The 26,532-nt window shown below is 43.9% G+C and overlaps 2 protein-coding genes across 6 annotated transcripts; one reads left to right on the top strand and one right to left on the bottom strand.

The window, feature by feature from the left end:
- Positions 1 to 2,410: 2,410 nt before the first annotated feature.
- On the bottom strand, positions 2,411 to 7,591 carry cbx6a (chromobox homolog 6a). Of its 3 annotated transcripts, none has more exons than XM_071530021.1 (5): positions 7,455 to 7,591; positions 5,835 to 5,878; positions 5,573 to 5,638; positions 4,929 to 4,997; positions 2,411 to 3,676 (listed from the first exon to the last, which is right to left on the bottom strand). In XM_071530021.1, the coding sequence occupies exons 1-5, from the start codon at positions 7,521 to 7,523 to the stop codon at positions 2,425 to 2,427; spliced, it is 1,500 nt and encodes a 499-aa protein (XP_071386122.1). In that variant the 5' UTR covers positions 7,524 to 7,591; the 3' UTR covers positions 2,411 to 2,424. The 3 variants fall into 3 exon arrangements, with proteins under 3 accessions (XP_071386122.1, XP_071386121.1, XP_071386124.1); XM_071530020.1 differs by having other exon boundaries at positions 2,411 to 3,753; positions 4,931 to 4,997; XM_071530023.1 differs by having other exon boundaries at positions 2,411 to 3,636; positions 4,931 to 4,997.
- Positions 7,592 to 10,687: 3,096 nt separating this feature from the next.
- pla2g6 (phospholipase A2, group VI (cytosolic, calcium-independent)) lies at positions 10,688 to 26,121 on the top strand. 3 transcript variants are annotated; one of them, XM_071530010.1, is made up of 19 exons: positions 10,688 to 10,773; positions 11,441 to 11,661; positions 12,889 to 13,098; positions 13,901 to 14,081; positions 14,802 to 14,989; positions 15,849 to 15,945; positions 16,486 to 16,668; positions 16,786 to 16,894; positions 18,628 to 18,744; positions 20,323 to 20,413; positions 20,811 to 20,974; positions 21,065 to 21,215; positions 21,430 to 21,566; positions 22,182 to 22,259; positions 22,528 to 22,682; positions 22,831 to 22,882; positions 23,325 to 23,440; positions 23,948 to 24,021; positions 24,861 to 26,121. In XM_071530010.1, the coding sequence occupies exons 2-19, from the start codon at positions 11,447 to 11,449 to the stop codon at positions 25,003 to 25,005; spliced, it is 2,463 nt and encodes an 820-aa protein (XP_071386111.1). In that variant the 5' UTR covers positions 10,688 to 10,773; positions 11,441 to 11,446; the 3' UTR covers positions 25,006 to 26,121. The 3 variants fall into 3 exon arrangements, with proteins under 3 accessions (XP_071386111.1, XP_071386113.1, XP_071386112.1); XM_071530011.1 differs by having other exon boundaries at positions 10,691 to 10,718; XM_071530012.1 differs by lacking the exon at positions 22,182 to 22,259.
- Positions 26,122 to 26,532: the final 411 nt, after the last annotated feature.

The following is a 26,532-nucleotide window of genomic DNA, read 5'->3' as shown; positions in this document are numbered from 1 at the left end:
CTGCCAAAGTGGCTGGCAGAGTATACAAGAGAGAGTAGACAAACTTGACCATCGTTTGGCCGGTGGCTGGTGTTGATTTTCCACTCGAGGAACCAGCATCACCAGGAGATGTTTTGTGTCTGGGCCTGGTTTTCAGAGCACCCTAGGGTCCAAACCCCCGTGGTTTGGACCCTAGGGTGGTACATCTAAGGTGGTGCATCTAGTCAGCATGTGATACGTTATCAGCCCCTGTAGGGATTCACTGCCTTGCTCAGAGAGACTTCAGCAGGCTGAATGCATGCCAAAACACAAGCTTGAACCCAAGTCCTCTGGTTGAAGGATGGCCTCCCTGCTCACTATGTGCAGTTTCAGTGCTCAGAATGAAAGTTTCCATTATAAGGTATCCAAAGAGCGTTTTCAGCACTGCATCAAGCACCAGAACCACAACTTGGACCAAACCCAGGGAACCGGCTGTGGAACCACAACTACCACCAACCACCGGCGCTACATAAAAACCAGAGGAAATACTGAAACCTGGAGTACCTTGGTCTCTGAAAGGACTTAAGTCTAGCTATAGAAAAACATTAGAGATTCTTCACTACATGTGATGTTAGGTCCAGAGAAAAGCCGAAGCCGTGTCCACACTGTCCAGAAAATGTCATCTTTCACTTTCCTTAGAAGCTTTTCTAAGGATTTCTACATATTATCCTTTTTCCAGACACTGATTTCTTGACTGTATTTGGAAATTACGGGCATGTGTTCATTAAGATGTATGCATTGGCTGGGCAGTGACTGTATAATACACAACATTCCTCTATAGCTGAGGAATATTCTTAAGGAAAAAGCTAAATTTGTAATTTGGCAGTGGGTCTACAATGTGTCCAATGAAGAGTTCTTTTTAAGACCTATCAATTTATTTTTCAGTTTTCCAGACCTGTGTAGGAAACCTGTTTTCCATGACCTCACCTATCAGACAGTCAACGACGGCAGGTCAAACAAAAGATCGCAAGGATAACACACTTGTTCCCCAATCTTGACACAGCCTTCGCTTGGTTTAGTTACACTAGCCCTAGGTGTAGCAGGAGGAGACTGAGCCATGCTACATGAACCACTTCCATTGAAACTAGCACTTGAGAACTTACCAACAAAACACTGTTAGCTAAAGGACTGACCAGCAACATCCAAAGGAACAAAGCAAAGTGTGAAACTAAATCTTTGCTCTACCTGGCACAGTGGAAGGTGAAAAGACAAATTTCACCAGTCGCTCTGAATTTTTACAAGCCAAAACTGGTGTCTGGATACAATACACCTTCCATAGACTTCTAAAGCATCTATCAGTCACGGATTTGACAAACTAATCGGCCATCAGACAATATCTACCTGCATTTGGCTCGTGGCTATACTTAATTTCTCAGCCTGAACTAGAATCAGTCCATGGGCCTTCTAGACCCCGACAGGCTGGAGTTATACGGCGCAAATCTGGCACACGAAAAAACCTGTAAGAGATTACACTATTACAACTAAAAGCAAGCCAGTTTAGAGTCTTGGCGGACGTTGCAGAGTTGCAGATGGTGGTGGGTTTGTAAAAAACAAGGCAGGCAAGGAAAGACGGCAAGGACAGCAATAACTTAAAATCTCCTATTGTTTTTGTTGTTTTTGTATACTCTTTTGCAGCTTTTAAGGTTGTGCGTGCATATAAATACTTATTCATATGTATATGCATGTGCGTTCAAGAGAGCAAGAGGAAAAAAGGCCTTGAAAAATTCATGAAAGTCAACTACATAGAATAGGTTGTTTTTTGATGCAGTCAAGTGCATTGCATTTACCTCGCTGTATTGATGCAATATATCAGAGTCCAACTGCGTAAGTGCAAAAACACATCACCTCATTTATCATTAACAAGCTGGACTTCCAATGAAATTAGGGGGCAGGAAATTGGCATAACACCTGAAGGCAGTCGATACCAGCCTTCGCAGCAGAGCCTGTATCAAAACAGTATCCATTTCTTTCATTTACACTAAGTGTGCTTGATAAAAGTTCACCCCACACACCAGATGGGTGGGAGGTTCACTTTTCGGACAATTCTATTACACCAAACAAGCTAGACTCAGCATGCTTGAGGCAACTGAAAGAAAACAAATACCATTTCAATCCAAGTCTGCATCGAAAGAGTCAGTGCTGTGCAAGTGGACAAAATATGGCAATTTAAGTGACAAGAAGGGCATATTAACTGCCCCTTTTCGAATTTATACACTTCTGTTTCAAAAAATATGCTCTTATTACTATTCAATGGCTGGGCGGTGTTAAGTTACATTACATTTCATTAATCATCACACAAGTATGGACACATCTTCCAGGAAAAGGGAGGAGGGGGGCTGAAGTGGCAACACTGGCAAAATATTTTCTGTGTTATCGATGGCAATCACCTTCATAACATCTGATCTCCTATGGCTTGGGCAGGGCGGGGTCGTCGGTGGCGGCGCTGGGGGAGGAGGAGCCGTTTTCAGGGGCAGCGGAGGGGGATGCGGGGCAGGAGGAGGGGGAGGGGAACTCCTTTATGGTGACGGTGACGAGGTTGGTGGTGACGTCGGTGACCACCACATCCTGGCAACTTGGCGCCATTTCAGGGCGCCAGTCGGGGTCCCCCTCAGCAGGGACCCTCTGGGGGTCAGCGGGGGCAGAGGTGTGGTTGCCCGGGGCAACAGGGGAAACGGAGGTGGACGGCTGCCGTTTAGGCCGGCGTTGGCGGAGATTCTTTCTCCCCCCCTCCGCAGGCTCCAAACGGTCCACGGCAGCCTCCTCCTCCTCTTCATCCTCCAAGGAAGAAGAGGCAGAACCGGAGGGGGAGGACAGAGAGGGGGAGGAGGGGAGGAAGGGGGACGCTGATGCCGCCGGGTTCGCATCAGAGGATGGGGCGGGAGCAGACGGCTTGGTGCTCTGGCTCTTCTGGGTCTCTGTCTGAGGTTTGGGGCGGGGACCCTCGTTGGAAGGCGATCCCACTGCAGAGGCTCCTGTGCTGGGGCAGGACTGCGGGGCGGCCGGGCCGGACTGGCTCTGAGCGGCGGAGGGAGATTTGCCCTCAGAGCCGCTGGAGCTGGAGGGGGAGGGAGGCGACTGGTACTGGGAGGGAGCAGAGCGGCTTCCCCTTGCGCTGGAGCAAGTCGCCGGGTGGGAGAGAAAAGACCCAGGACCTCCGCACTGCAGCCCAAACGGCTTCCCGTACATGGGGAACCCCAGCATCTTCAGAGGGGGCTGGAACGGTCTGTAGGGAGCCTCGCCCTGCCTCTTTCCGATGATGCGATTGCGGGATGGGATGCTCTGGCGTCCCGCTGGAATACTCCTGCTGCCCGCCGCTGCGCCGCCCCTACCTGGCTTGTCAATGACCTTCAGGTTGAGGATGATGCGACCCCTCTTGACCTCCCGGGGTTTGACCCTGCGGTTGAGGATTCGGACGGTCTCGGAGAAGGGGGAGACGTGCGGGCGGGAGGGGAAGCCACCGGGGTTGGAGAAGGGGGGCGCCATGGGGTCTGAGCGGGGGAGAGGGCGCCTGGACATACGGTGGCAACGGCGAATGTCTTTCTTCAGCTTGTGGGTGGCTGCCAGGGAGTTGAGTTTAGGAGAGGGTGCCACAGTTGAGGAAGAAGAAGAGGCAGAAGGATGGGGAGAGGCAGAGGAAGAAGGGGCTGCTCGGGTAGAGGTGGCCGAAGAGGAGCGCGGTGTATTCTGGCGGGGTTTTGAGGCTCGGGTGCTGCTCTCTCCTTTGTGAGCACGAGCCTGAGGGAGGAGACAAAGAATTAAGAGGGCAATTTACTAATCCAAGGCTGCAAGTCCACTGACAACCTCTCACTATTTAGCTTTTTTGTAGAAAATGCTCTGCATTAACTGCATTTTGTGCTGATTATTTGGTCCAAACACTTAACCAGAAACCCCAGCAGCACAGCCGTTGAGCTTCATATTGACTGTTTATAATCAGAATAACTACTACCCATTTTTCTATCGCTACTCTCTCTCTTTTCATTCTGGTTGTTGGTGATGTCATAAATTGTCAGGTGCTTATGCAGCATCAAAAAACTTCTTCATTGTGACTGGCCGACTCACAAAAAAAAAATGGTACATGTCATGTGGTGTCCTTTTAAAAAGTTTAACTTTTCTAAACTTCAGAAAGTGTTCCACTGTACCCAAAAAGTGCTGGGTGCAGCACCTTTCCTAAACAGCCACTTTCCACTGTTGGCTTTCATGTAAAAATGGCACTGACAGTTTGAAAAAAGCACAACAGCGCTGTGACATAGCACTGTGACTTCTTTTTCATGTTATTTTCTAAAGAAAAGACGCACCATTGTGTGTTTCCAACAATGCTGAGAGCTTGGCATGTTTTGAACTCTCAGAGCATCAAGCACTAGAATTAAAACATACTTAAAGTTTCATCAAGAGAACCAGCTTCAAGGGGTTAACATTACTGTCACAGCAACAGCAGAAACCACAAACAGCGCTTTCCACATGCATCTGTTAAGCACTGCTAGCTTAACAGAGGCGCCCAGTTGACACAAGAGCTATCTTAAATTGATTAATAAATTATGGCTACTTGGGGAGCCCAGGTAGAGCGAGTAGAGTGCATACCATGTAAGGCTCAGTCCTTCCCGCAGCGACCCGGGTTCGAATCCGGCCCGCGGTCATTTGCTGCATGTCCTCCCCTCTCTCTCTCTCTCTCTCTCTCCCATACCTTCCTGCCTATCTCTCACACTGTCTCTATCTAATAAAGCATAAAAATGCCTAAAAAAATTATATATAAAAAAAAAAAGTATGGCCAGTAATTACTTCATAATTCCACCATAGAAAAACAATGAAGGAAATTAAAACATATGTTAATTGCCTTGACAGGCTTTTCATTCATCGCTGTTCCAATGTCTGTCAAAATGTCAAACTGAGTGGCTCAAAACTTCAAAAACCATACCTTCATGACAAAGTTTTTGGGTTTGGGTCCCCGTTTCTTTGGCCCATGCATTTCCCTTTCACGTTCCCTAAAAAAGGAAACAATAATTAAAAGGTTTGTCAACGGAAAGTGCAGGTCACAAAAGCAAAAGACAAACTGAGAAGAAGTGGATGAGAAAACGTGAGCGAGCGCGAGAAAGCGAGAGAGAAGCCGGTGATGAAAGATGTGGGTGTGAGAAAGAAGGCCGTCGGACGCAGAGAGCGTTTGAAGCAGTGAGTCTGAACAGAGCCAGATACTCCGTCTTGATGTGACCATTTTAGTTTCCTGTAAACATCTCCTCTCTGTAAGCAGCACAAGGCTTTCAAGTGGCTTGGCAGCAGACATAAAGGACTTCAGCAGAGATGGGCTTTTTAACAATCAGGCACAGAACAGGAGGAATGGAAAGACAGAAGAGAGAAGTGAGGAACTAAAAAGCCAAAAAACAAGCAGGAGCACTGACAGCAAGATCCATGGCAGTTCACTTAGAGAAACACATAAAAACGTGTAAAATTGACTAAAAGCTGAAAATGCCTACCAAAATAGACCTAATGATTTTGACATTTGTTGACCGCTTTTATCCCAAGCAACTTACAGTAACTCTTGTGCAAAACAGATTATACTCACTTCTGCTCGAAGCCCAGTATCAGCCTGTCATCCAGAATGTTCTCCTCTGGCTCCCAGGTGCTGTGCCTGAACAAAAACATAGAAGAAAACACCTTACCAGTGAAATCCAATTTCTCACACCAACCTGGATTTTCTCTGAATTTAGAGTTTAATCTGAGGACAATGAAAAGATCTTTAAAATAAAAATAAAAATATGCCTAACTCTGAAGACATTGTGGGTTGTAATATTTGCATGCAAGTCACTGTTTGGAGTGGCACTTACTTCAGCGCCCATCCTTTCCATTTTACCAGGTACTCAATTCTGCCCTGCAAGAAAAAGGCAGATGGGGGCAGGATTACCAAAAAAGCTGCTCTGTATGAAAACAGGGATAATAACTTGATTTAATCTTGAGTGCATTTGCACTAATGTCCTGTTTGATGTTTTTTGGAGTGGAGCAAATTTACATTTTAGAGTACTTTTGATTTTTTTTTACTCCATTACATAAAACATTGAAGAAAATCCTGCATGCTGCTCTTGCAATTCACCATTTATTTATTGAACTAATGTTCAGTCCAACAAATATCAGGTCCTGCATTAGTCTGGCGAAGGTGCTACTTGAGCCAAATTTAAGCTTAATGAAGAAATGGTGCTTTATTGCAAGAGCAACAGTTGGGATTTCCTTCACATTTGATCTTGGATGCTTCACGCTTCTCAATGAATTGCTTTTTTCCTGGCTCTCGAAGCTCTAATCCCCTACATATGAAATTAAAATACATACATTTTTACATTAGGTATCATATTGTCCAGACATTTTCACAGAATTGTATTGCATGGCATTAAATTACATTGCATGGCAAACAGCACATTGCATACATATCTGAATTCTCAACAGCATCTGTGAGTGTGGTTTGGGACAACACACTATTGTGCTACTTTTCAACAAAATGTGTGTTAATAACACACTCATCATCTTTAACGCATGCTTTGTTAACTAGTAGAACAAGACTGTCTTTTCTTGCATTGAACTATATTTAAAAGAAAAACTTCAAGCTTCTTGCTTGAGGATGATTGGCATTAGTTTGTTCATTTCTACAGGAATAGCCAACCAAAAGCCTAATATGGTATTTCTGCTTTGTGCAAGTTGGACTACATCTCACAAGGAGGGAGATAACTAAGAAGTTGAGGCTCAGTTCTTTCCACTGGCAAGCAATTCAACTGGAGGCCTGGTGGGGGTTTACCACCAGAAACATGCTGGTTAACTGTGTGTAGCAGACACTTACCAAAGGTCCAGGTGACCAACCATCAGGGTCTTCTCCATTCCAAAACCCATATTGAACTGATAAAACAGTGAAAACTGATATTTTCTGGAATCCATCAGCCACAGTGGCCGGTGGATGTGAAAGTAAGTTTCCTGCCCTAATTGAAACGAATAACGTTATCTGCGAAACATCTTTCACAATAAGAGAGCAATGGTTTGGTCAAACAGCCTTTATGATGTGCGGGGTTCCTACACTTTACTCTACAGGCTGTAAAAGAAAGACAGTAAATGTATAGCTTTAGCTGCTATTAGCTGGCAGGCAAATCAGGCCCCTCCATTTCATCCCATTGCTCTCATCCCATCGGCTGAGTTGTCTTGTTCTCTCGAAGCTAGCCCCTTCTTTGTGTCGCTATTTTTATTGCCCTGCCAGCGCCACAATATACGAGCCGTGACTGATAGCCTCGTTAGTTAGCTTTTAGCTAGCCCTGCTAGCCAGATAGTAAAGGCATTCACCAGCCACAAGGCCTCCATAGCATTGCATAGGCGAAAAGAGAGCCCCGAGCCTATGCATTGGAGCCGTGCCGTGCCGACCCTCGCCAACATCTGCACACAGTCAAAACACGCGGGACGGCGGCTCAGCTCACCTTACGGACGCGGCGCTTCAGTATGGCTTCCGCGGCGAAAACGCGATCTCCGACCGCCGAGAGCTCCATCTTTCATACCCCACTACCTGTCTCTCTGTCTCTCTCCAGACGACCAGCTCTGCTGTCTGGCGGGCCGACTACTTTCAGCCAAACTGTGTCTGAGAGGCGGCAGACACACACCACACACACACACAGCAGCAGCTCGGCCCGGAGGCTCAGCGACCAGCCTTCTATCTGTGTCACGTGGCCGAGGTCAGCCCCCCTTGGTCGTCCTAGCAACGCCGAAGACACACAAGAGGATGCAAAGACCGCCCAAAGGCTTTTTAGCCCTCAACGCTGTCAGAGACGAGCGGTGCCGTGCTAACTCCGCCCTGAAGCATGGAAAGATGAGCATGTGCTTAGCTAACACTCAGCTGAAATTTACAAAGCTCTTACAACACAAATATAGAGGCAGCAGCCAAGCAAAACTAAATTCCCCTAACCCATATGTGAAAGTTAATCAAGCTGTAACCAAACAAAGCTGTGAGCAGAAAGCTCCTGTCTAGCTGGCAAATGTAGGCCTATAGTTAGTAGCCTAGCCTTCAATGTCTTCTAACATCATGTTTATATTCCAGGCAGGTTGCCTAATCCAACAAAGGCACCAACCAGCCAGAAAGGGGTGAAATGTAATAAATTCATATATCACTCTCTGTTCTTTGTCTGACTGGAATGCAAAGTGGAAGTGGCGTTTTGCCCCCCCCCCCCAAAAAAAGGCGGGGTGGATAGGCTAATTGTAAAAACTTGTAAGCTAATTGTGAAATTAGATGCCCTTCCATTTTGAAAATTCACTTTCACTGTCTCTGATAATAATAATAATTATTTTTATTATTTTTTAAAAGATATTTTTGGGGCATTTTTTGCTGCAGGAATTTGACTCGGTTGTCAGTTGACGGTTTTTCGTTGCTCTCAATGTACTAACACACAATAAATATACAGCTAAAAACAAGGACAACAAGATGAACAGAGGTAAACATAGTAGTTAAATGTTTAGGTTTACCTCTCTTCATCTTGTTGTCCTTGTTTTTAGCTGTATATTTATTCTGTATAAGTACATTGAATGAGAGCAACGAAAAACTGGAGTCAAATTCCTTGTATGTGTACATACTTGGCCAATAAAGCTGATTCTGATTCTGATTCTTTATTCAACAGTCTATAGTGAAGACAGACAGGAAGGATTGGGGAGAGAGAGAGAAGGGGATGACATGCGACAAAGAACCTGTGCCGGACCTGAACCCAGGACATCACGGTCACATGGCGTGCGTCACAAAATCACTGAGCCACCAGGACGCTCCATAATAAACTTTATTTATACGATAGGCTGGTGAACAGTTAATGGAGAGTGTGGGTGAGGAAAGTGAATGATGCTCTCCCCTGCCTGCACAATTACCTTCAAGGTGCCTTTGAATAAGACATGTGACCCCCGACTGCTCCAGTGGAGCTGCAAGGCCACCAGGAGAAGTCTGTGCACTTCCCATGGGTGGAAATGTGTGGATCTGTATGAATGTGAAGCAGACCGGTGCTGGAAAAGAGAAATACAAATAATACTGTACCATATAGTTAGCAGCACTCAAGTAAAAACAAGTCATATCTCCCTGACAGATTAGTCAAGCTGTCTCCTCACACTTGTTTTCTTGTAGAAAACACAACACAGGCAAATTTACAGCTAGCAGCTGAGAAAAAAACCAATAGGCTATATCTCTCACTCATCACTTATGAGGTATATTAAGATAAACACCTGGATAAAGTCAAGCCAGACAACTTTGTAGATGCTTTTCATGTGCTATGCAGTCTCTGGCAACCATAAGGTGACCAGATTTTTAGATGCAAATCTGGGGACATTTGTGGCTCATGTACCTCCAAACACACACACTCACACACACACACACACACACACACACACACACACCCACACTGACCTCTTACCAGACAAGAAATATTTTGTGATCTTTCACTGTTTTCCAAGGAAGCAGTTTGCATCAGATCAAAAACTCACTCAGCAGTTTGCCATTAATATGACATTTTTGTTTTTTGGACAAAGCCATATCTGGCTTGTTGCCTCGAGCAGCAAGATAATGTTTTGGTGCCTTGTGAGAGAGAGACAGCTGTTAAAGTCATGCATGGCAAGTAGGGACAATTTGAAATTTGACTGATTTATTTATGCAACAACAACTTACTGCATAGGAGGGTCTTCCAGCTGCAGTATGATGGATAGTGTGCCAGTGGGCCATTTTACTTCCTCTGTGCTTTTCTTGATTGAGGGATTTTCCAGCCCTCTTTTCATTTGCAGAGGACTGAGTCATAGGACAGAGTGCGAGCCAAATCTTTTGGGGGGGGGGGGGCGGGCGTCACGGGTGGGTACTGGAGTGGTAGGAGGGCAACAATAGAAACACAGCCGCGGCCACTCCTGTGTTTTTGCATGCAGAAATCTCCCCAGGTCGTGCACATTGACGACTTTACTTTGTTTCACTTACTACCTTTCAGCAACCCCTGCTGATATTTACTAGTCATACAGTATTATGCTTACAACACATTACTTAGCCTACTAGACATAAACCTTTAATACTCAAACTCATAGCTGAAATTACAATTTGCCCACAACCAGAGTAGCCTGCATTCTACAAGATCAATTTAGTAGGCTATTGATCAATGTAGTGCAATTTCAAAGTATCACTGATTGTAGGCCTAGTATTAGGCCTATATATTATAATTTGGTCTGTGTAACTCTTTTGCACCAAAAATCTGTGGAACTAAATTTAACTCTACAATTGACACCAAAAAATAATTGTCTGTCAAAAAAAGTGATCCCAAATTCTTACATCAGGCTGCCTGAACACTTGATTCAAGCACTTTGCAACTGCTGAGCTTCTGCTGAATTCAGAGCAGTTTGATAACGTTGTCATTTTACCTTTAAGAGTTGACATATTGTAACGCTATTAATTAGATACTCAACTGTAGCTGCATTAACATTATTGTGTAAACCGGTATAATGTGATCCCAGATCTGTTATTTCCCCCATGGAGAGGGGCGAGAAAAACCGATCTCGGCTCAGTTTGGCTGTGCTACGGCGGGCTGTCTCTACGCCCCGCCCATTTCACCATCGATCTTCTAGTCCTTGATCTCTGATTGGTGCAGCTGACATCAGTAACTTTGTAGCAAGGTTGGTTGTAGCGACCCGGTTGTTGATGTCGCTGTCAGAAGTCAGCCGGAGCTGAGGACAGCTAGCAGGTGAACACGGACAGCAAGCTCGTTTTAAACTAATGCGATTACCGACACTGGCCAGGTAGGTAGATAGCTGTGGTATAGATGCACAGAGCGGTTGGGAATCTTACATAAAATACATTTACCAAGGCAAATGTCTCTGCTCATGCGTGCTGCCCTGGGCTTGGCTCTGTGTCAGTGTCGTGTCAAATCGATTCTGGATGACCAGAAACTCGTGAACTGCGTTGAATGGGGCCGCTTGTTCATGTTGAGATGCACAGTCATTTATAGGTTTTGCAGTGTAAGTCTCAACGAGTCGAGACTGCAGCCAGCACACAGACTCAGCTGAACTGTCAATCTCTGAGGCAGTCCAGCTAGTTAAAGTAATCTCACAGGGAACTTTTGCTTTTGCTTTCGAAGAGTGCAGCGGGTGACTTCTGTTTAACCACAGAGAGTTAAAATAGAGATGGTCAGCTGCAAGAATCTGGTTAATATCTGTAATACCCAGCCTGAGACGTCTGTTGCCGCCCCTGAGGGTTTACTCTCTGTCCTGGAGACGAGATAAATCATTCATCAGTGTTGGCAGCTATCCTAAAGACTACGGTAGACCATACAGAGTTACTGAAGAGGCCATAGAGCTGAACATTTCAGCCTTTGGTGGCAAAATCCTGTCCTTTTCCTTCACCAGTCACAGGACATAGAGTCTGTGCTGCAGATAAGCAGATAACACTCTCTGCCCTCTGTTTCAGGTAACAATGCAGTTTCTGGGCCGGCTGTTGGACACCGTCTCCTCCGTTTCCAACCTCTTCTCCAACCCCTACCGGGTCCGGGACGTCCCGCTGTCCGACTACAGCGGAGGGGGCAAAGTCCGGCTGAAAGATGAGGGGCGCATGGTCCTGTACAGAAACCCCCCCTGCCAGTCATGGGACTGTGTGCTTATGTGTCCTGAGACTCCCACTGTGGCTCTGAGGTCAGTATTGATCACATCATGGGGCCGAGAGAGTGTGGGGTTTGTCATTTGTAGATTGATTATGACTTTTATATTAGGTTTGAATATACAGATGTCAGTTGAAGTGGCCTTGAGTTCATTTTTCAGATACATGATCAGCTGATCCTAGACCTCTGCTATCAAACTTCCACTTGCATGTTAGTTTAGTGTAACAAGCATCTTATTTTCAGCCTCCTGCCTCACACACACACACACACACACACATCATATTGATTTAGCTGAGATCACTACTGACCTGCGCAATTTCCTCATCAAAGCAGCTTAATCTGAACAGAGCTGTTTATCTTGAATGAGTCATTCAGCCACGGAGCTGAGAAGCAGGCTTAAGTATTGAATGTAGGTTTAGTGCTGTTTTAATCGGCCTGCCAACTGACACCAAAAGCTGAATCCCTCATAGTGTATTATAAGGCTGATTGATGTCGTTGAAATCAATATCATCAATCATGAGGATTTTTTCCCCGATGGCGAAATGCAGAAGTCATCACATTATTGTTCATCCCACTGAAGCGAATGGTAATGTGAGGTGTGATGTCAAACAAAACTGAAATTTTATTTTATTTCTTTTAAATAAAATTTGATTGTTCTCTTCAATTTAGACAGCAGTGTCATGATATCCCAAAATCACCATACCATCACCATATGATTCCACTGAAAGACGATAAACGATAATATTGAATCATTGCCTATATATATATATATATATGTATGTTTATGTACTTTAATGTTCATTTTCAATTCATCTGTTTTAATCGGACTGCTAACCAAAACCAGAAGTTGAATCCGTCATAGTTTATTATGTTCTGTGACAAGTAGGGCTGAACAATTTTGAAAAAATATGTAATTGCGATTATTTTGACTGATATTGCAATTGCGATATGATTTGCGATATTAGAGGGAATGAAACACGTATTAAAATGATTATGGTGTGATTTTGGCGGGGATCTGTACCAAACAAAGATGTTTTCTTAAGTCTGTAGAATATGATGTGTAGGCCAGGACATCTCTGCAGCACCACGATATTTAATGTAAAATGGTATTTTGACACACATTTCGCCTTTAACAAATATTGCGCCTCCTGCGATTTGAAAATTGCAGTAGGCCATATTGCGATTTCGATAAAATTTTGATGAATTGTTCAGCCCTAGTGACAAGTGACGCTGACTGACGTGCGTCCCCCGTCTGTCCCAGGCTGTTCCAGGTGGCGTCAGAGGAGGACGCCATGAACTGGTTCCCGCAGTACGCCCTCAAGCTCCGCCCGTTCTACGAGACGCTTCCCCTGAAGGCCGAAACCACCCAGCCGATCGTGGACTGCCTCCGCAACCACCCGGACTGGAGCTCCGCCCACATCGCGGTGGACACCGGGCTGAGGGAGTGTCTGAAACACAACTATGTCCAGAGGTAAGACGGGGACATGTTTATTTTGGGGGATAAGCGAATTAAGAAGTAAGTAAACAAATAAAGTAGATACTGCTGACTTGGATAGGATTATAATGTCTAATCTTATTCTACTGTTGCTTTCATTGTGTCTCGCTCTCGATGAAAGTGTCGGCCAGAGGTGGGGACTCGAGTCACATGACTTGGACTCGAGTCAGACTCGAGTCACAATTTTATTTGCTTGAGACTTGACTTGATGCATGAAGAGAAGACTTGAGACTTGACTTGATGCATGAAGAGAAGACTTGAGACTTGACTTGGGTTCTGATGACTTGGGACTTGACTTTGACTTGTTCTTTGATGACTTGAAAAGGATTTGTGTAAATGACTTAGATTGAAAGTGATGAGATTTGTTTGACGACTGAATTAAAATTCTGTTTTCTTTAAGATATTAAACTGATACTGGACTTGTTCTGACTTGACTTGGTGTTCTACATTTAGACTTTAGACTTGACATTAATGACATGGACTTGACTTGGACTTGACTTGTTAATCTAGATTTAGACTTTGGACTTGACTTGAGACTTGTGCCTCAAGGCTTGAGACTGACTTGGGACTCGAGTGAAGTTGACTTGGTCACACCTCTGGCTTCAGCTAGATGCACACAATGCAAAAATGTCAACAACTGCTTATAAGTAGTTAATAACAAAAGGGTTAAAGAAGAAATCAGAATCCTCACCAAGTAAAAGAGCAGACTCAGTTTTATGCCTGTCTGTCTTTACCCATAAATTGAAATCAGGCCATATCCCCCCCACCCCCCCTCTAGTCAGATAAATGCGCGTGACGCGGCGGGGCAGACGCCGCTGCACCTGGCGTGTGAGCGAGGCGACTCGGCGTGCGTGAAGCAGCTGCTGGAGGAGAGCCAGGCTCGCACCGACGTCAAGGACCGCAACGGGGAGACGCCCATGCACTGCGCCGCCAAGCAGGACTCTGCCGCCATCGTCCAGGTGAGATCCAGCAAGCGGCAGTCAGTCAGTCCTGTGTCACTTCTCAACTGTTTCAGTAGCTCTGAAATTAGGTATTAGATGGACTACGGATCGCTCTCCGTCTATCTGGCTGTTTGTAAATTTGTCTGTCTATCCGTCACACACGATATCTCAGACGCCACTCATCGTATTTTGAGAAAACTTTTGAGAGGGTGCTACAGTTACAGGTCAAAATAATAATAATAAACAAAAGAATCACCAGTCATATCTCCCACAATACAACTTCAAATGACATGAATTTTGTGGCACATATCCAGCTATCTGTCCAAAAAATTTGAAACAAAATCCACTGGAAAATCCACTTGAATCTACAGAGATATCCAGCTATCCTTCCTCTACAAATTTGCCTCCAGGACGGTCAATGTACACCATTTTGGATTTTTTGGATTTTTTTTTGGATGTTCTGTAAAACAGTTCTCTAAGGTTTATTTTTCATCCTTATTTTGCAATCTGATTTATTCGAAGCCTGTTCTAAACCACACACCAAGCTGTTCTGGATTTACTTAGTCTTCTGTGCATACTTTTACACTACTGGTGTTTTCCCTCCTCCCACCTTTCCCCACCTTGCTGTCATCCACCTCTCCTCCTCCTCTTGCCTCCACACTGCTTCCTCTGTCCTTCTTTCCTCCTTCCCTTCCTCCCTCCGTCTCCTCTCCTCGTCCCCTCTCTCCTGCGCTCCAGGTCCTGTGCTCTCGGCTGTGTGCGGGGGTGAACGAGCTCAACAACAACGGGGAGACGCCGCTCCACGTGGCCTGCCGTCTGGGCCGGGTGGAGGCCGTCAACGGCCTGCTGGGGGGCGGGGCCAGGTGTGATGTCATCGGCACCAGCGGCTACCCCATCCACGCTGCCATGAAGTACAGCGAGAAGGGGTGAGCAGATGGAGGGATGAGGACAGTGATTTAAAACATGGAGTTGTTAGCAAGCCCAGTCTGAACATCTTTGTGGCAGCTCAGTAGGAAGTGTCCGAAATTAACTTTGGGTTCACCTGCCAAGGTCTGGTAAATGAAAACAAATTACCTACCAGGAACAATTTTAGTAGCCAAAATAATGAATCTACATTTTTCTCAGAAATATGTTCAGTATTATTACATGTATAGAATCAGGTACTGTACAAAACATTCAATAAAGAGATTTATTTAGCGTTAAAACTCGCTCAGTAACCTACACAGTTTGTAATTCATCATGAAGTGCAACAGATTAGGGGTTAGGGGTTTTACTGTATGCATGTAGGACCTTGGCTTGCTCACTTCAATGGTGGTAACAAGAGTAAAACTCTGCTTAACTCCACCTGTAGCTACCTTTCAGAAACCATGTGTCGGGTAAATTCTTATGAGTGAAAGAGGCTTCTGAATGGTCATTACTAGAGTATCTCTGGGTTGGTTAGGGAGGCTCCAGCTGCTGTTGAATTAATTTGACCTAATGAACGACCATAACAAGGACAGCACCTTAAGAAATGAAGAGTTTTGTTCCAGAGAGAGTTGTCCATCCTTTCAAAACCTGATACTTTCTCTTACAAAATGACTGATGGCAGAAAATTAAGACAAATGATGGTGCTTCTTAAAAAATACTAGGTAGCTAAAGTCCTCAGTTGACAAAATGAAAACACTTGACAGAGTGGGTCCTTATTTTTTTCCCTGGATGGAAATGAATTTTGGGAATGAGCCATTCAAATGTAAATTCATGCTAAGTGTCACTAGCCCTCTCTGTGTGTGTGTGTTTGTCTGTCAGCTGTGCCGAGGCTATCCTCACAGCAGACCCAGGTCAGCTCCAGGCTGAGGACTCTGTCTATGGAGGGACGCCTCTCCACTGGACCAAAACCGCTGAGGTAAGAAAAATGCACATCGGTTCATATTCTGATTTATATTTTAATATCATGGGAGTAGTCTGAACCTGGGGAAAAGAAAGGCTTGAGGCTATAAAGGGACATTAAGTATTCTGTGACATTTATTGAGCTCTATCAGCAACTAGTAGGAAATGCAACAACGGTTTTGCTCCAAAACAGAGTACGGGTCAGAAAGTGAGTTTTGAAAGCCAGGAATCCCATGGCAAAGTAATTACTGTGTCACTGTTATTGATCAAAACCCCCCCTGCAGATATTTTATGGTAATTTTGTGCTGTGAGCCAGTAGAAATCATACTTGTTTCCCCTTTAATCAGACAAACATCTGTGCAAAGATATTTGTCTGATTAAAGGGGATTGGGAGATCTGATTAAAGATCTCTCTCTCTCACACAAAAACATTTGAACAAATATCTCTCTCCCTCTCTCTCTCCCTGTCTCCCTCTCTCTCTCTCTCTCTCTCTCTCTCTCTCTCTCTCTCTCTCTCTCTCTCTCTCTCTCTCTCCCTCCCTCCCTCCCTCTCCCAGATGTGCCGCATACTGCTGGAGCGTGGCTGTGCGGTGAACTACCTCAGTAAGACGGGGGAGAGCGCCCTCCACATTCTGACCAAGAAGGGCCGCTTCGAGGCCGCCATGGTGCTGCTGACCCACGGAGGAGACGCCAACCTGAAGGGCCAGGACGGGAACACTGCCCTGCACCTGGCTATGAAGGTGTGTGTGTGTGTGTGTGTGTAATAGGTTCACCATCTGAGGGAGGAGTCTTCCATGCCTCCCTCTTGGATAATAAAACATAATGAGGCACAGTGTTTGTGACCCTCTGCTCTGTAGATGGACCGCATGGAGCTGATCAAGGCTCTGATCGTGTTCGGGGCCGACGTGGAGATCCACAACGACCTGGGAGAGACGCCGGGACTCATCGCTGCACGCACCAGCAAAGGTAGAAGGTCAGGGGGAGGGACGGAAGAAGAGAGACGGTGGGATGGATGAAACTGGGGGAAGGGAGGTGTACAGCGGATGAACTGAAGGAAGGGAGGAGGAGTAAAGGAAAACAACAAGGGGAGGAGAGAGAGTGTATGAGGGAGTGGCAGAATAAGGCAAAGTGAGAAGCTCTAAGGCTGGAGAGTTAAAGAGCGGAGTGAACGAGTTTATGGAGATTTTTACGCTTGACCTCACAAGCCAGTTTGAGACTCATTACAACAAGCTAACATCTAGTCTCATTCATAAGCATGTGAAGCATTGTAGATGGTGTACTTACTGCATGAAAACAGTTGGGTGTGTAATAAGTAACATGTTATAATCTTGTCTTAATCTGTAGAGTCGTTTTTTTTTTTTTACAGCTCCTGCAACTCATTCAGTGTTTTTAGGGTTTTCATTGTTGACAGGTGGCATGATTACACTGCTCAACATACACTATCTTTTTAAAGGTGCATTAAGTAAGATTTTTACTGACCCACAGCACAAAATGACCATAGCATACAGTATCTGCAAGGCTTTGATAGGGTTGTTCAGTTGATCAATGCCAACGACTCAACAATTGCTTAAAAGGTGCTGAGATTTTTTTTACTTTCTGGCCTGTCTTTGGAACAAAAACTTAGAACAAACATTTGAATTTCAAGACACCCCAACTGGAAAAACAAATGACAAATCAGTGTTATTATTACAGTATTTTGTATCATGATACACTACCAGTCAAAAGTTTGGACACATGCATTTTACTGTTTTTTTTTTTTTACTATTTTCCATATTTTAGAATAATAGTAAAGACATCAAAACTATGAAATAACACAAATGGAATTATGCAGTGACCAAAAAAAGTGTTAAACAAATCAAAACTATCTTATATTGTAGATTCTTTAAAGTAGCCGCCCTTTGCCTTGATGGAAAGGCAAAGGCTTTGGAAAGAAATTCATACATAGGATCAACTTCACTATTTATATTTGTCTAAGAAAAACATTTCAAGCATTTAAGCATAAGCCTTTAGATCAAAATGGCTTTAAGAGAATGAAAAACATAGTTCATTCAATCAGGTGTGTCCAGACTTATTCACTAGATGGTTTTTGTTGGATCTCTGCTCTAATTAGCTAGCTTACTCATCTCTTTTGTGAAAATGTGACTGTTATTAATGTCAGTTAGAAGCCACAGTGAGCTGTGCCAGAGAGCTGTGGATGTTGTTGCAACTCCTTGTTTGCCAGTAGAGGTCGATAAAAACCACAGATTATTTAATGCCCTTTAAAAAGACATGCACCTCTCAAACAGGAAGTTTAAAATCTGCTATTTGTAAATGGCAAAATAATCAGCTATTTTCTATTAATGTTTTCTGATAAGAGATCGGAGCATTGTTACTTTTGGATGAATGTTTCTATGGAAACACTGTTATTGCATGAGCATGTTTTGTTTGTACATACTAGAGGTGGTTATTTATGCAACCGCCCAACACACCACCACTTGTCTCTCTTAAAGGGAGTGGTGGTAAATGTGGTTCTCTCTCATTTATTGATTTTGGAAATGCATGCTAATTGCTAATGACTTGCTTGCATTCTCCCTCTCTCTCTCTCTCTCTCTCTCTCTCTCTCTCTCTCTGTCTCTCTCTCTCTGCCTGTCTTGGTGTGTGTGCATGTCTAACCCCCGTTGGCTTGTGTGTGTATGTTTGTGTGTGTTTTTAAATGGAAGGTCCTAATAGAAAGATACTGCTGGACATGCTGTGTAGTGTAGGGGTCCGGCGGTGTCTCCCCCCCTCCCCCAACAGTCCTCCCCCCAGCTCCACGAAGGCCACATCTCCAACCATAGGTAAAGCCCCCTTCCCTCCCCTCCTCCCTCCCTTCACCCTGTGCCTTCCCTCCATCTATACGCCTCCTTTTACATTTTACATTTCGGGCATTTAGCTGACACTCATATCCAGAGTGACTTACAGTGAGTGCAGCAGTCGAATAAGCTTCAGTTCCTAAAATACCAAAAATAACCAGCAGCCAGAAATAAGGAGCGCAAGGTCAGGGTCTTAGTGTCCTTATCATATTCTTGTGAGTGCAGAATGATCATGTTCCCAACAGCTCTAAAGAAATATAGCACACATGAACGACCCAACAAAGTGGTAAATATGACTGCGAAAGACAGATTTTTGGGAAACCAGTTGCATGGATGTGACATTTGGCCGCCTGTGTCTTGAGGGGAAAATGAAAGCAGCATCAACAATTGACGGATAATAATTCCAGGCTTCCCACTGGTCATGACATTTCTACAGCTGCACTCCTAACAGGGAAGGCCAGGGAATTTAATAAATTATCTCAGAGAATCTCAGGCACTTGTATAACTGTGTCACTTCACAGTACTTCAAGGCGCCAAATGTGCTAGAAGTTAAAAATATCTCAACTTTAAGCAAAAGAGCTCCAGGCTTACTTCCCTATACTTTAATACTTCTCTAGCAGTAGACAGGACCGGCCCTTCCCCCTAAACATCTGTTTTGTGCTGCTAGCTAAAAAACAGGCACCTGGTGGATACAGGTAATATTATCATTGTGTTCCTCTATTGTTTCATTCCTTGGATTTTTTTCAAGGTTTGCTCACTTCTGTTTTGTCCCTTGGAGGATTGGTACCTTTGAATCTGCCCTGGATTTACTTCTTCCTGCCTATCTGTCTTTCTCTTGCACATCTCTGAAAGGAAAAATCCACCCTAAAACACTTAAACTGTTAGAAAAAACAGCTATTGGCGATGTACCTTCCCTTTTATTTTGTTGTTTGGTGGTGTTTTTTTCTTATTCCTGCGGATAACTGGTCAAATGGTAGACATGTCACGCCGAGATATTTCCAGCACAGCTACAACAGAGTTTGATAGCAGTACATTTTTAAAACATCAACCACATCAAGGTTGAGGGAAAGTGTTTCACCAAAAAAGTAAATTGCAACACTTACTACAAAATAACTCCTAGAATCCATTGGACATCAAAAATGTATTATAACTAAGTGTACGAGTATCAGAGGGTGGATTTTTCCTTTTAAACACCTTTTACAATTTTCCCTACACTGTTCAGTTTGTTTGGTTGGAATACTGGTTCTGATATTTCGAAATTAACACGGGTTATCTAGGATATTTTTTGATATCTTACTTTTGTGAATGAAAGTTCATCTCATATTAGCACATCTTGATTATTTTTCCATGCAACACTAATAAAAATGGCATTTGCTTTTCTAAACAGAGATAAACCGTACTCAGTTGACTCAGCTTTTAATTAGTAGAAAACCTGATGTCCTATTTTTCCTTTTACACATTTTGTATTTGATTTTAAAATCAATGTTGATGCCATATATCGGTTTCAATATATGTTGTTCAGTACCAAGTCCTAGTGGTTAGTAATCTGTGATTGGCTGACAGGCTTTGAGGACATCATGCACGTGGCGGCCACAGTCGGTGCAATGAGCAGAAGCACATCTGATGTGGACGGCCTCAAAACGGGGACAAAGAAGTACGTGTGCACTGTTTCAGATTGCACTCTCTGTCTGTTGTGTTCACGTTTGCTGTTGAACTGGAGGTTATTGTGTTGTAAATGTTGGATCAGTTTTTCATCTGTGCTGAAATTAATTCCACCCGCTTGGCTACGTGGCAATAAAAGGTTCTTGAAGGAAAGGAACGTGTTTCCTGCTGAAAATTATTATTCTCAGTGGAAAAATATATATATCATATTATTATTAGTGTATAATATTATAGTGTTGCAGTCAGCAAAATACTCAGCTGTGAAAATGTGAATGTGCACTCTGTGACATTGTGTTTGAATTCTTTCCTTTCCTCCTCTATCCTCCCCTAATCTTTACCTCTCCTCTCCTCTCCTCTCCTCTCCTCTCCTCTCCTCTCCTCTCCTCCAGGAAGGACAGACTGCTGTGTCTGGACGGTGGAGGTATAAAAGGCCTGGTGTTGATCCAGCTGCTGATCGCCCTGGAGAGAGAAGCCGGCCGGCCCACCAGAGAGCTCTTCGACTGGGTGTCTGGCACCAGCACTGGGGGCATCCTGGCCCTCGCTATTATCCATGGTGTGTGTGTGTGTGTGCCTGCCTGTCTCCCCTTACACACAGTGTTTTCATATTAAAACAACAGTAACAGCCTTGCTCCTCCCTGTGTAGGAAAGTCCATGGAGTATCTGCGCTGTCTGTACTTCAGGATGAAGGAGCAGGTGTTCAGGGGGTCGCGACCCTACGAGTCGGCACCGCTGGAGGACTTCCTGAAGAAAGAGTTTGGAGAGAACACCAAGATGACGGACGTCCGATACCCCAGGTAACCGTGGCAACAGTGCATGCCATCCTGTCCGTCAAATCATGGCAGGATCATGTAGATCAAACTTCTGCTTTTTTCTGTTTTTTATGAGAATGCCATGTTAAACTGTTATATCAACAGCATAAGTACTCAGCATAAGTAATCTTCCACTTTCTCGCTCTTCCTCTTTTGCCAGTTGTGTTTTCATTTTCACTCGTTAATTTTTCTTGGTCAGGGTGATGGTGACCAGTGTTCTGGCAGACAGACACCCAGGGGAGCTGCACATGTTCAGGAACTACAACCCTCCCTCCGTCCACAGAGAGCCCCCCTACGCCACCACCGCCACCTTCAAGCCCCTCACCATCCCACAAGGTACTTAAACATGTAGAAATGGAGCCAAGTGTACATGTTTCACTTTGCACTGCAACTGTGCTGCACTACAGCAAAAGCGCTTGCTGCATGGTAGCTTTGTCGTTGGAAAGGAATTGTTTGGAAAATTCAAATGTCGTTCTTTTAACAGTTGCCAGAGTTGTAAGGAAGAAGGAAGACGTTTTGTGCTGTAGTATGTCAGTTTTACTGACATTTGACCAATAGCCTGTAGTCATGGCTGTATAGCTACACAATGGGACCTAAATGATGGTCATCTTGTTTCCACTTGGTAGTGCTGAGTAGAAGCTTGATGTAAGTGTTGGTTTTTGCTCCCGCTTTCAGTAGTGAATGTGCAACCATGGAAAAATCCATTTGAAGCACTATGCTCTTTTGCTAAAACAGAAATTATTTAAATTTGTTGCGATCTGAACTCTAAAAAAATGTCAAGTTCTCAGTTCAGTCAGAATCATAAAACAGCGCCATAGTCATGACACCAATAAGAAGATAGCGTTAAGAGGTTCCTGGTGGACCAAAACCTGCATCTGTCTGTCAGTGTTTTTTCCTGAGCAGGTCCAGTTGTGTCGTGTTTTTTGAGTGCCAGCCATGTTGTTGTTTCAGGATGGGAGGATGAGGATGTGTTGATTGTAGGATACACTGAGGAGCTGCCCAGAAAGCGTAGGAAGGTGACAGATGAAGGTGTGTGCGCGTGTCTGTGTGAGTGAGTGTCTGTGTGAGTGTCTGTGTGTGTTGCAAGCTTGTGTATGTGCTCACAGGTGAGTTAGTCTATCTGCACTGGGTCTGTGTGTGTATCTGATTGAGAGTATGAGCATGTGAAAAGAACAGGGTCACTCAGAATTTGAGATTTTGTCAGTCACAGTTTTGGGAAAAGGCCTCGCACATTTCCTTCATGTTTGAGTTTGCCCCTAAGCCTGTCTCTCTTTTTTCTTTCTTTACATCCCATCAGAACAACTTGTGTGGAGAGCCGCCCGCTCCAGCGGCGCCGCCCCCACCTACTTCCGACCAATGGGGCGCTTTCTGGACGGAGGGCTGCTGGCCAATAACCCGACACTAGACGCCATGACAGAAATCCATCAGTACAACAAGGCCTTAAAAGCAGAGGTAGATAACCTAACAGCTACATTGTATTTTTAATATTCCCTTTGTCTTCCATTAAGTGCACATTTATGCACTAACCCATTTGGATTTTTAAAGCATCTATTTTTCATTGGATCATTTATTTATCCTTCTCTCCCCTCCTCGTCCTCAGGGGCATGGTGAGGAGATCCAGAAGCTGAGTATAGTGGTTTCTCTTGGTACAGGTAAGCCACTGAACTGTGTCTGTATGTGGAAGCTAATGTCATTTAACATGTCAATGTTTCGATCGTTGCCCTTGACTTCAGGCTGGGCCCCACTTTCCTTGTCCTCTGTCCTAGCCTTTACCATTAGTGATTACATAGTAGGTATGGCTAAGAAAAGCCCCAAAGCTACACAGCCCATTAGTCATAATAATGTATCACAGCATAGTAACTTCCTAATGATTGCTCTTCTGTGGCGGCATCTAGTGGATTTTCTTAGAAAATGCAGAAAAATCAGGAAAGAGAGAGGAACAAATTGCTTGGGTGGTTGCTTTAAAGCATAAAACAAAGTGTGGTTAGACACTGGAAATGTTTTCCGCACCATGAGTTTGTATAACTTGTCGAGGAGCAACTTCCCCCTACTCCTATGCCTGTACAGTGTCTGTGTTGCTGTGTGTGATCCCAGGTAAGCCTCCTCAGGTGGTGGTGAGCTCTGTGGACGTCTTCCGGCCCTCCAACCCTCTGGAGCTGGCCAAGAGCTTTGTAGGAGCCAAGGAGCTGGGCAAGATGCTGGTGGACTGTGTGAGTGTGGCCACAGCTGCTTCGACCTGTTTTATGGCTAAATTAATGACTGCTGGACACTCACCATCCCTTTCTACAGCTGGAACCATATGTTTTTTAACCTTATGTATCTAAGGAGTGTTGACTTTTGCAGCAACGCCCTGCTTCACATTCACAGTTTCACACATTTACACCTGGAAGTGCATTGCACAACAGCATCTCAACAGTAGTTTTACAGGGAGAGGAGAGTGTTTCCCTTTCACTTCCCCACCCAGATTTCCTCAGCTGGTTTGGATATTCAAACTAGGGACTCTCTGATCCAAAGCCTACTGCTCTCATCTCTAGGCTCCTGCTGTCTGCCAGTTTATCAAAGAACACACAAACTGCTCCTCATCAATTAACGTTTAGTTTGAATTAATGTTTACCTTCCTAATGTTTCACCTCACGATAACCAAACAAAAACCTCATACGATGAGTGGGTTTTTTGTCTCTGTAATCCTAATATCTAATCTCTCACTGACCTGACAGTGTACAGACTCAGATGGCTGTGCGGTGGACAGGGCCAGAGCCTGGTGTGAGATGACTGACACCATCTACACCAGGTAGGTTGCATTTTTTTTATATATATATCTACAACTGTCTGGTCAATCATAGTAGACTTCAGTGATACTTTAACTATTGTAAACTGCATGCCAATATACTGTATTTAGTGACACATGACTCTTCTGTGCCTCCATCTGTCCCTCCCCTCACTCTTCATCTCACACCTGTACTCCTCATCCCTTCTTTTCACTATATCTCCTCATCTCTCCATCTTCACTATTTGCCCATCTCCCCATTCCTCTGGTATTCTCTTCCACCTCCTTCAATGTCATGTTTTAAAGAATAACTGCAGCTGTTTTTGACCTGGACCCTATTTTCTGATCTTTTTCCATCATACAGGGACCACAGAGCTACTTGCGTCTCGCTTGCCTGGGTGCAGTTCTCCAATATACAGTCCTATAGAGCCAATTGACACAAATATCAACCCCAAAGACAGATGCTTTGGGTGCTTATCGGGTTGATTTCTGGAGTGTCCATTGGCCCGATAAGACTGTATTGAAGGGCTGTGCACTTAGACATTAAGTAGCTCAATAGTGAAGCAACTGATGAGATTTTGTCCATAATTGATTAGTATGATGGAAAGAAAAAGACAAATAGGATCCAGGTTAAAAAATGGCCAGAGTTAATGCTTTTAGTATTTTTCTTAAAACACAGCTTTTATAAAACATTTTTTTAAACCTATTTAATTCCTGTTGTTTTTAATTATTAGGCATTATAAAGTTGATCATAGTGGTGTTTGTTTATTATTGATTTATTAGCATGTTTGTCTCTAAAGCACTCTGTTTTGAAATGTGCTGTACAAAATCAACATTTTTATTTTATTTTCTCCTTCCTCCAGACTAAGCCCCCAGCTGTCTCAGGAGGTGATGCTGGATGAGGTGAGTGATGCGGTGCTGGTGGACATGCTGTGGGAAACCCAGATGTACCTGTACGAGAAGAGAGAGATCCTCCAGTCCCTGGCCAAGCAGCTGCTGGACAACTGAAAGCAGAGGAGAAGATGTGGAAAAGGAGAGATGGAGAACAAAGGAGAGTCCGAGGGGAGAAAAAGACTTGAGCGATTGGACTGACACAGAGATTGCTGCGCTTTGACGCAAGACTCTGTGATTTCTATGTTATTGTGTTCTCTCTTCTGTAAGACAAACTCCTTGTGAGGATGTGAGAAATGCGAGGATCTCCATTTAGACTGAAATGTAAATGTACACACTGGCAAAATGTGTGAAATGAAAGATGACTGACCTTATCACTGATCCTATACCATGGTATATTAAGTTTGTGCATACACAGATGAAGGGAAAATGAGGAGTGACTGATATTGTCAGAGCCAAACCAAAGTGGGGGGGGTTCCACATATTAGCAGTGTGACTGTGACCCCTTCTTCTTCACCGGTGCACTTCTCGTTCCTATCAGCAAACAGAAATACACTCGCACAGTCTCTTGTAGGCGAGATCCCGCAGTCACACTGAGCTTGAGTGAAGCTGTTATTCTGATTGGCTGTGGTAAATTTGTCCTCCTCTTCCTCCTCTTCATTCTTACATTACATTACATTATGTCATTTAGCACACGCATTCTTCCTTCTGTGGTTCCTGTTTTTTTCCCCACCTTTGACTAACAACAAAGATACTCAGTAGACAGAGTTTTTTTCTAAGGTCACATGATCAGAAGGATCTCAGTGCCCCTCATACAGTATGTACTACTGTATGGGAAATACTGGATCAAAGCTCAACTTGAATGATGATGATGATGAAGAACCACTTATGCCTTTTTTATCGGGGGCCTGATTCTGTAGTTTTGCCATTCTTCTCTCCATATCTCTTTTTCATGCCCATAGAAGTTGTACTGATTTTAAGCAGAGTATATAACATCACACCCCTTGATAACCTGGTTGTACACTGTTCCAATCTTTCAGTGACTGTCTACTGTAAACTAAGGTGTCTTTAACACATAATCAACTAAACTGTGTCAATTGGACTTGAAACCAGACTTGAATTATCAACTTACTTGAAAGAAAAAGAAGAAAGACCTACTACTACCTGTACTGTGTAAATTGGAAGTAACATGTTATTTCTTATGTTTTGTATTTGGATTAATTATTGTGAAGCATATGCTCTTAAAGTAATAAAATATTTCAATATGGACTTTAGTTGTGTTCATGACTGCTGGTTCATAGGTTGGTTCCTGAATCCCTAATTTCACTAAACCACGTGTACCAAGAGAGACACAAAATTGCAGCCATATAATGAAAGGTGCTGTGACTTTAAGTGAAACCAAAGAATAGAGAAGTGGGATTGTCACTGGCCAGATCACTCTCTGTTTGACTGTTAAACATTTCAAGGTACATGGACAATACGAGAATAATTTAGTCAATTTTATTCATGTAGCATGGTTTTGCACAATAACATTATTGTATTAAATAATATGTTTTGAAATGCAATGCAAAATAATGTATTTTCAGAATAAAACAAAGCTGGTTATTACAGTATAAACCAAAAATGCAAGTGTCACTACAGTTA

Source organism: Centroberyx affinis, unplaced genomic scaffold (genome assembly GCF_046629955.1).
Source record: "Centroberyx affinis isolate AG114_WGS23_722 - 3 ecotype Tasmania unplaced genomic scaffold, CSIRO-AGI_Caff_v1 ptg001860l_1, whole genome shotgun sequence".
In the NCBI taxonomy this organism is placed as follows: Eukaryota; Metazoa; Chordata; class Actinopteri; order Beryciformes; family Berycidae; genus Centroberyx; species Centroberyx affinis.
This window is presented reverse-complemented; position numbering and strand designations above follow the sequence as displayed.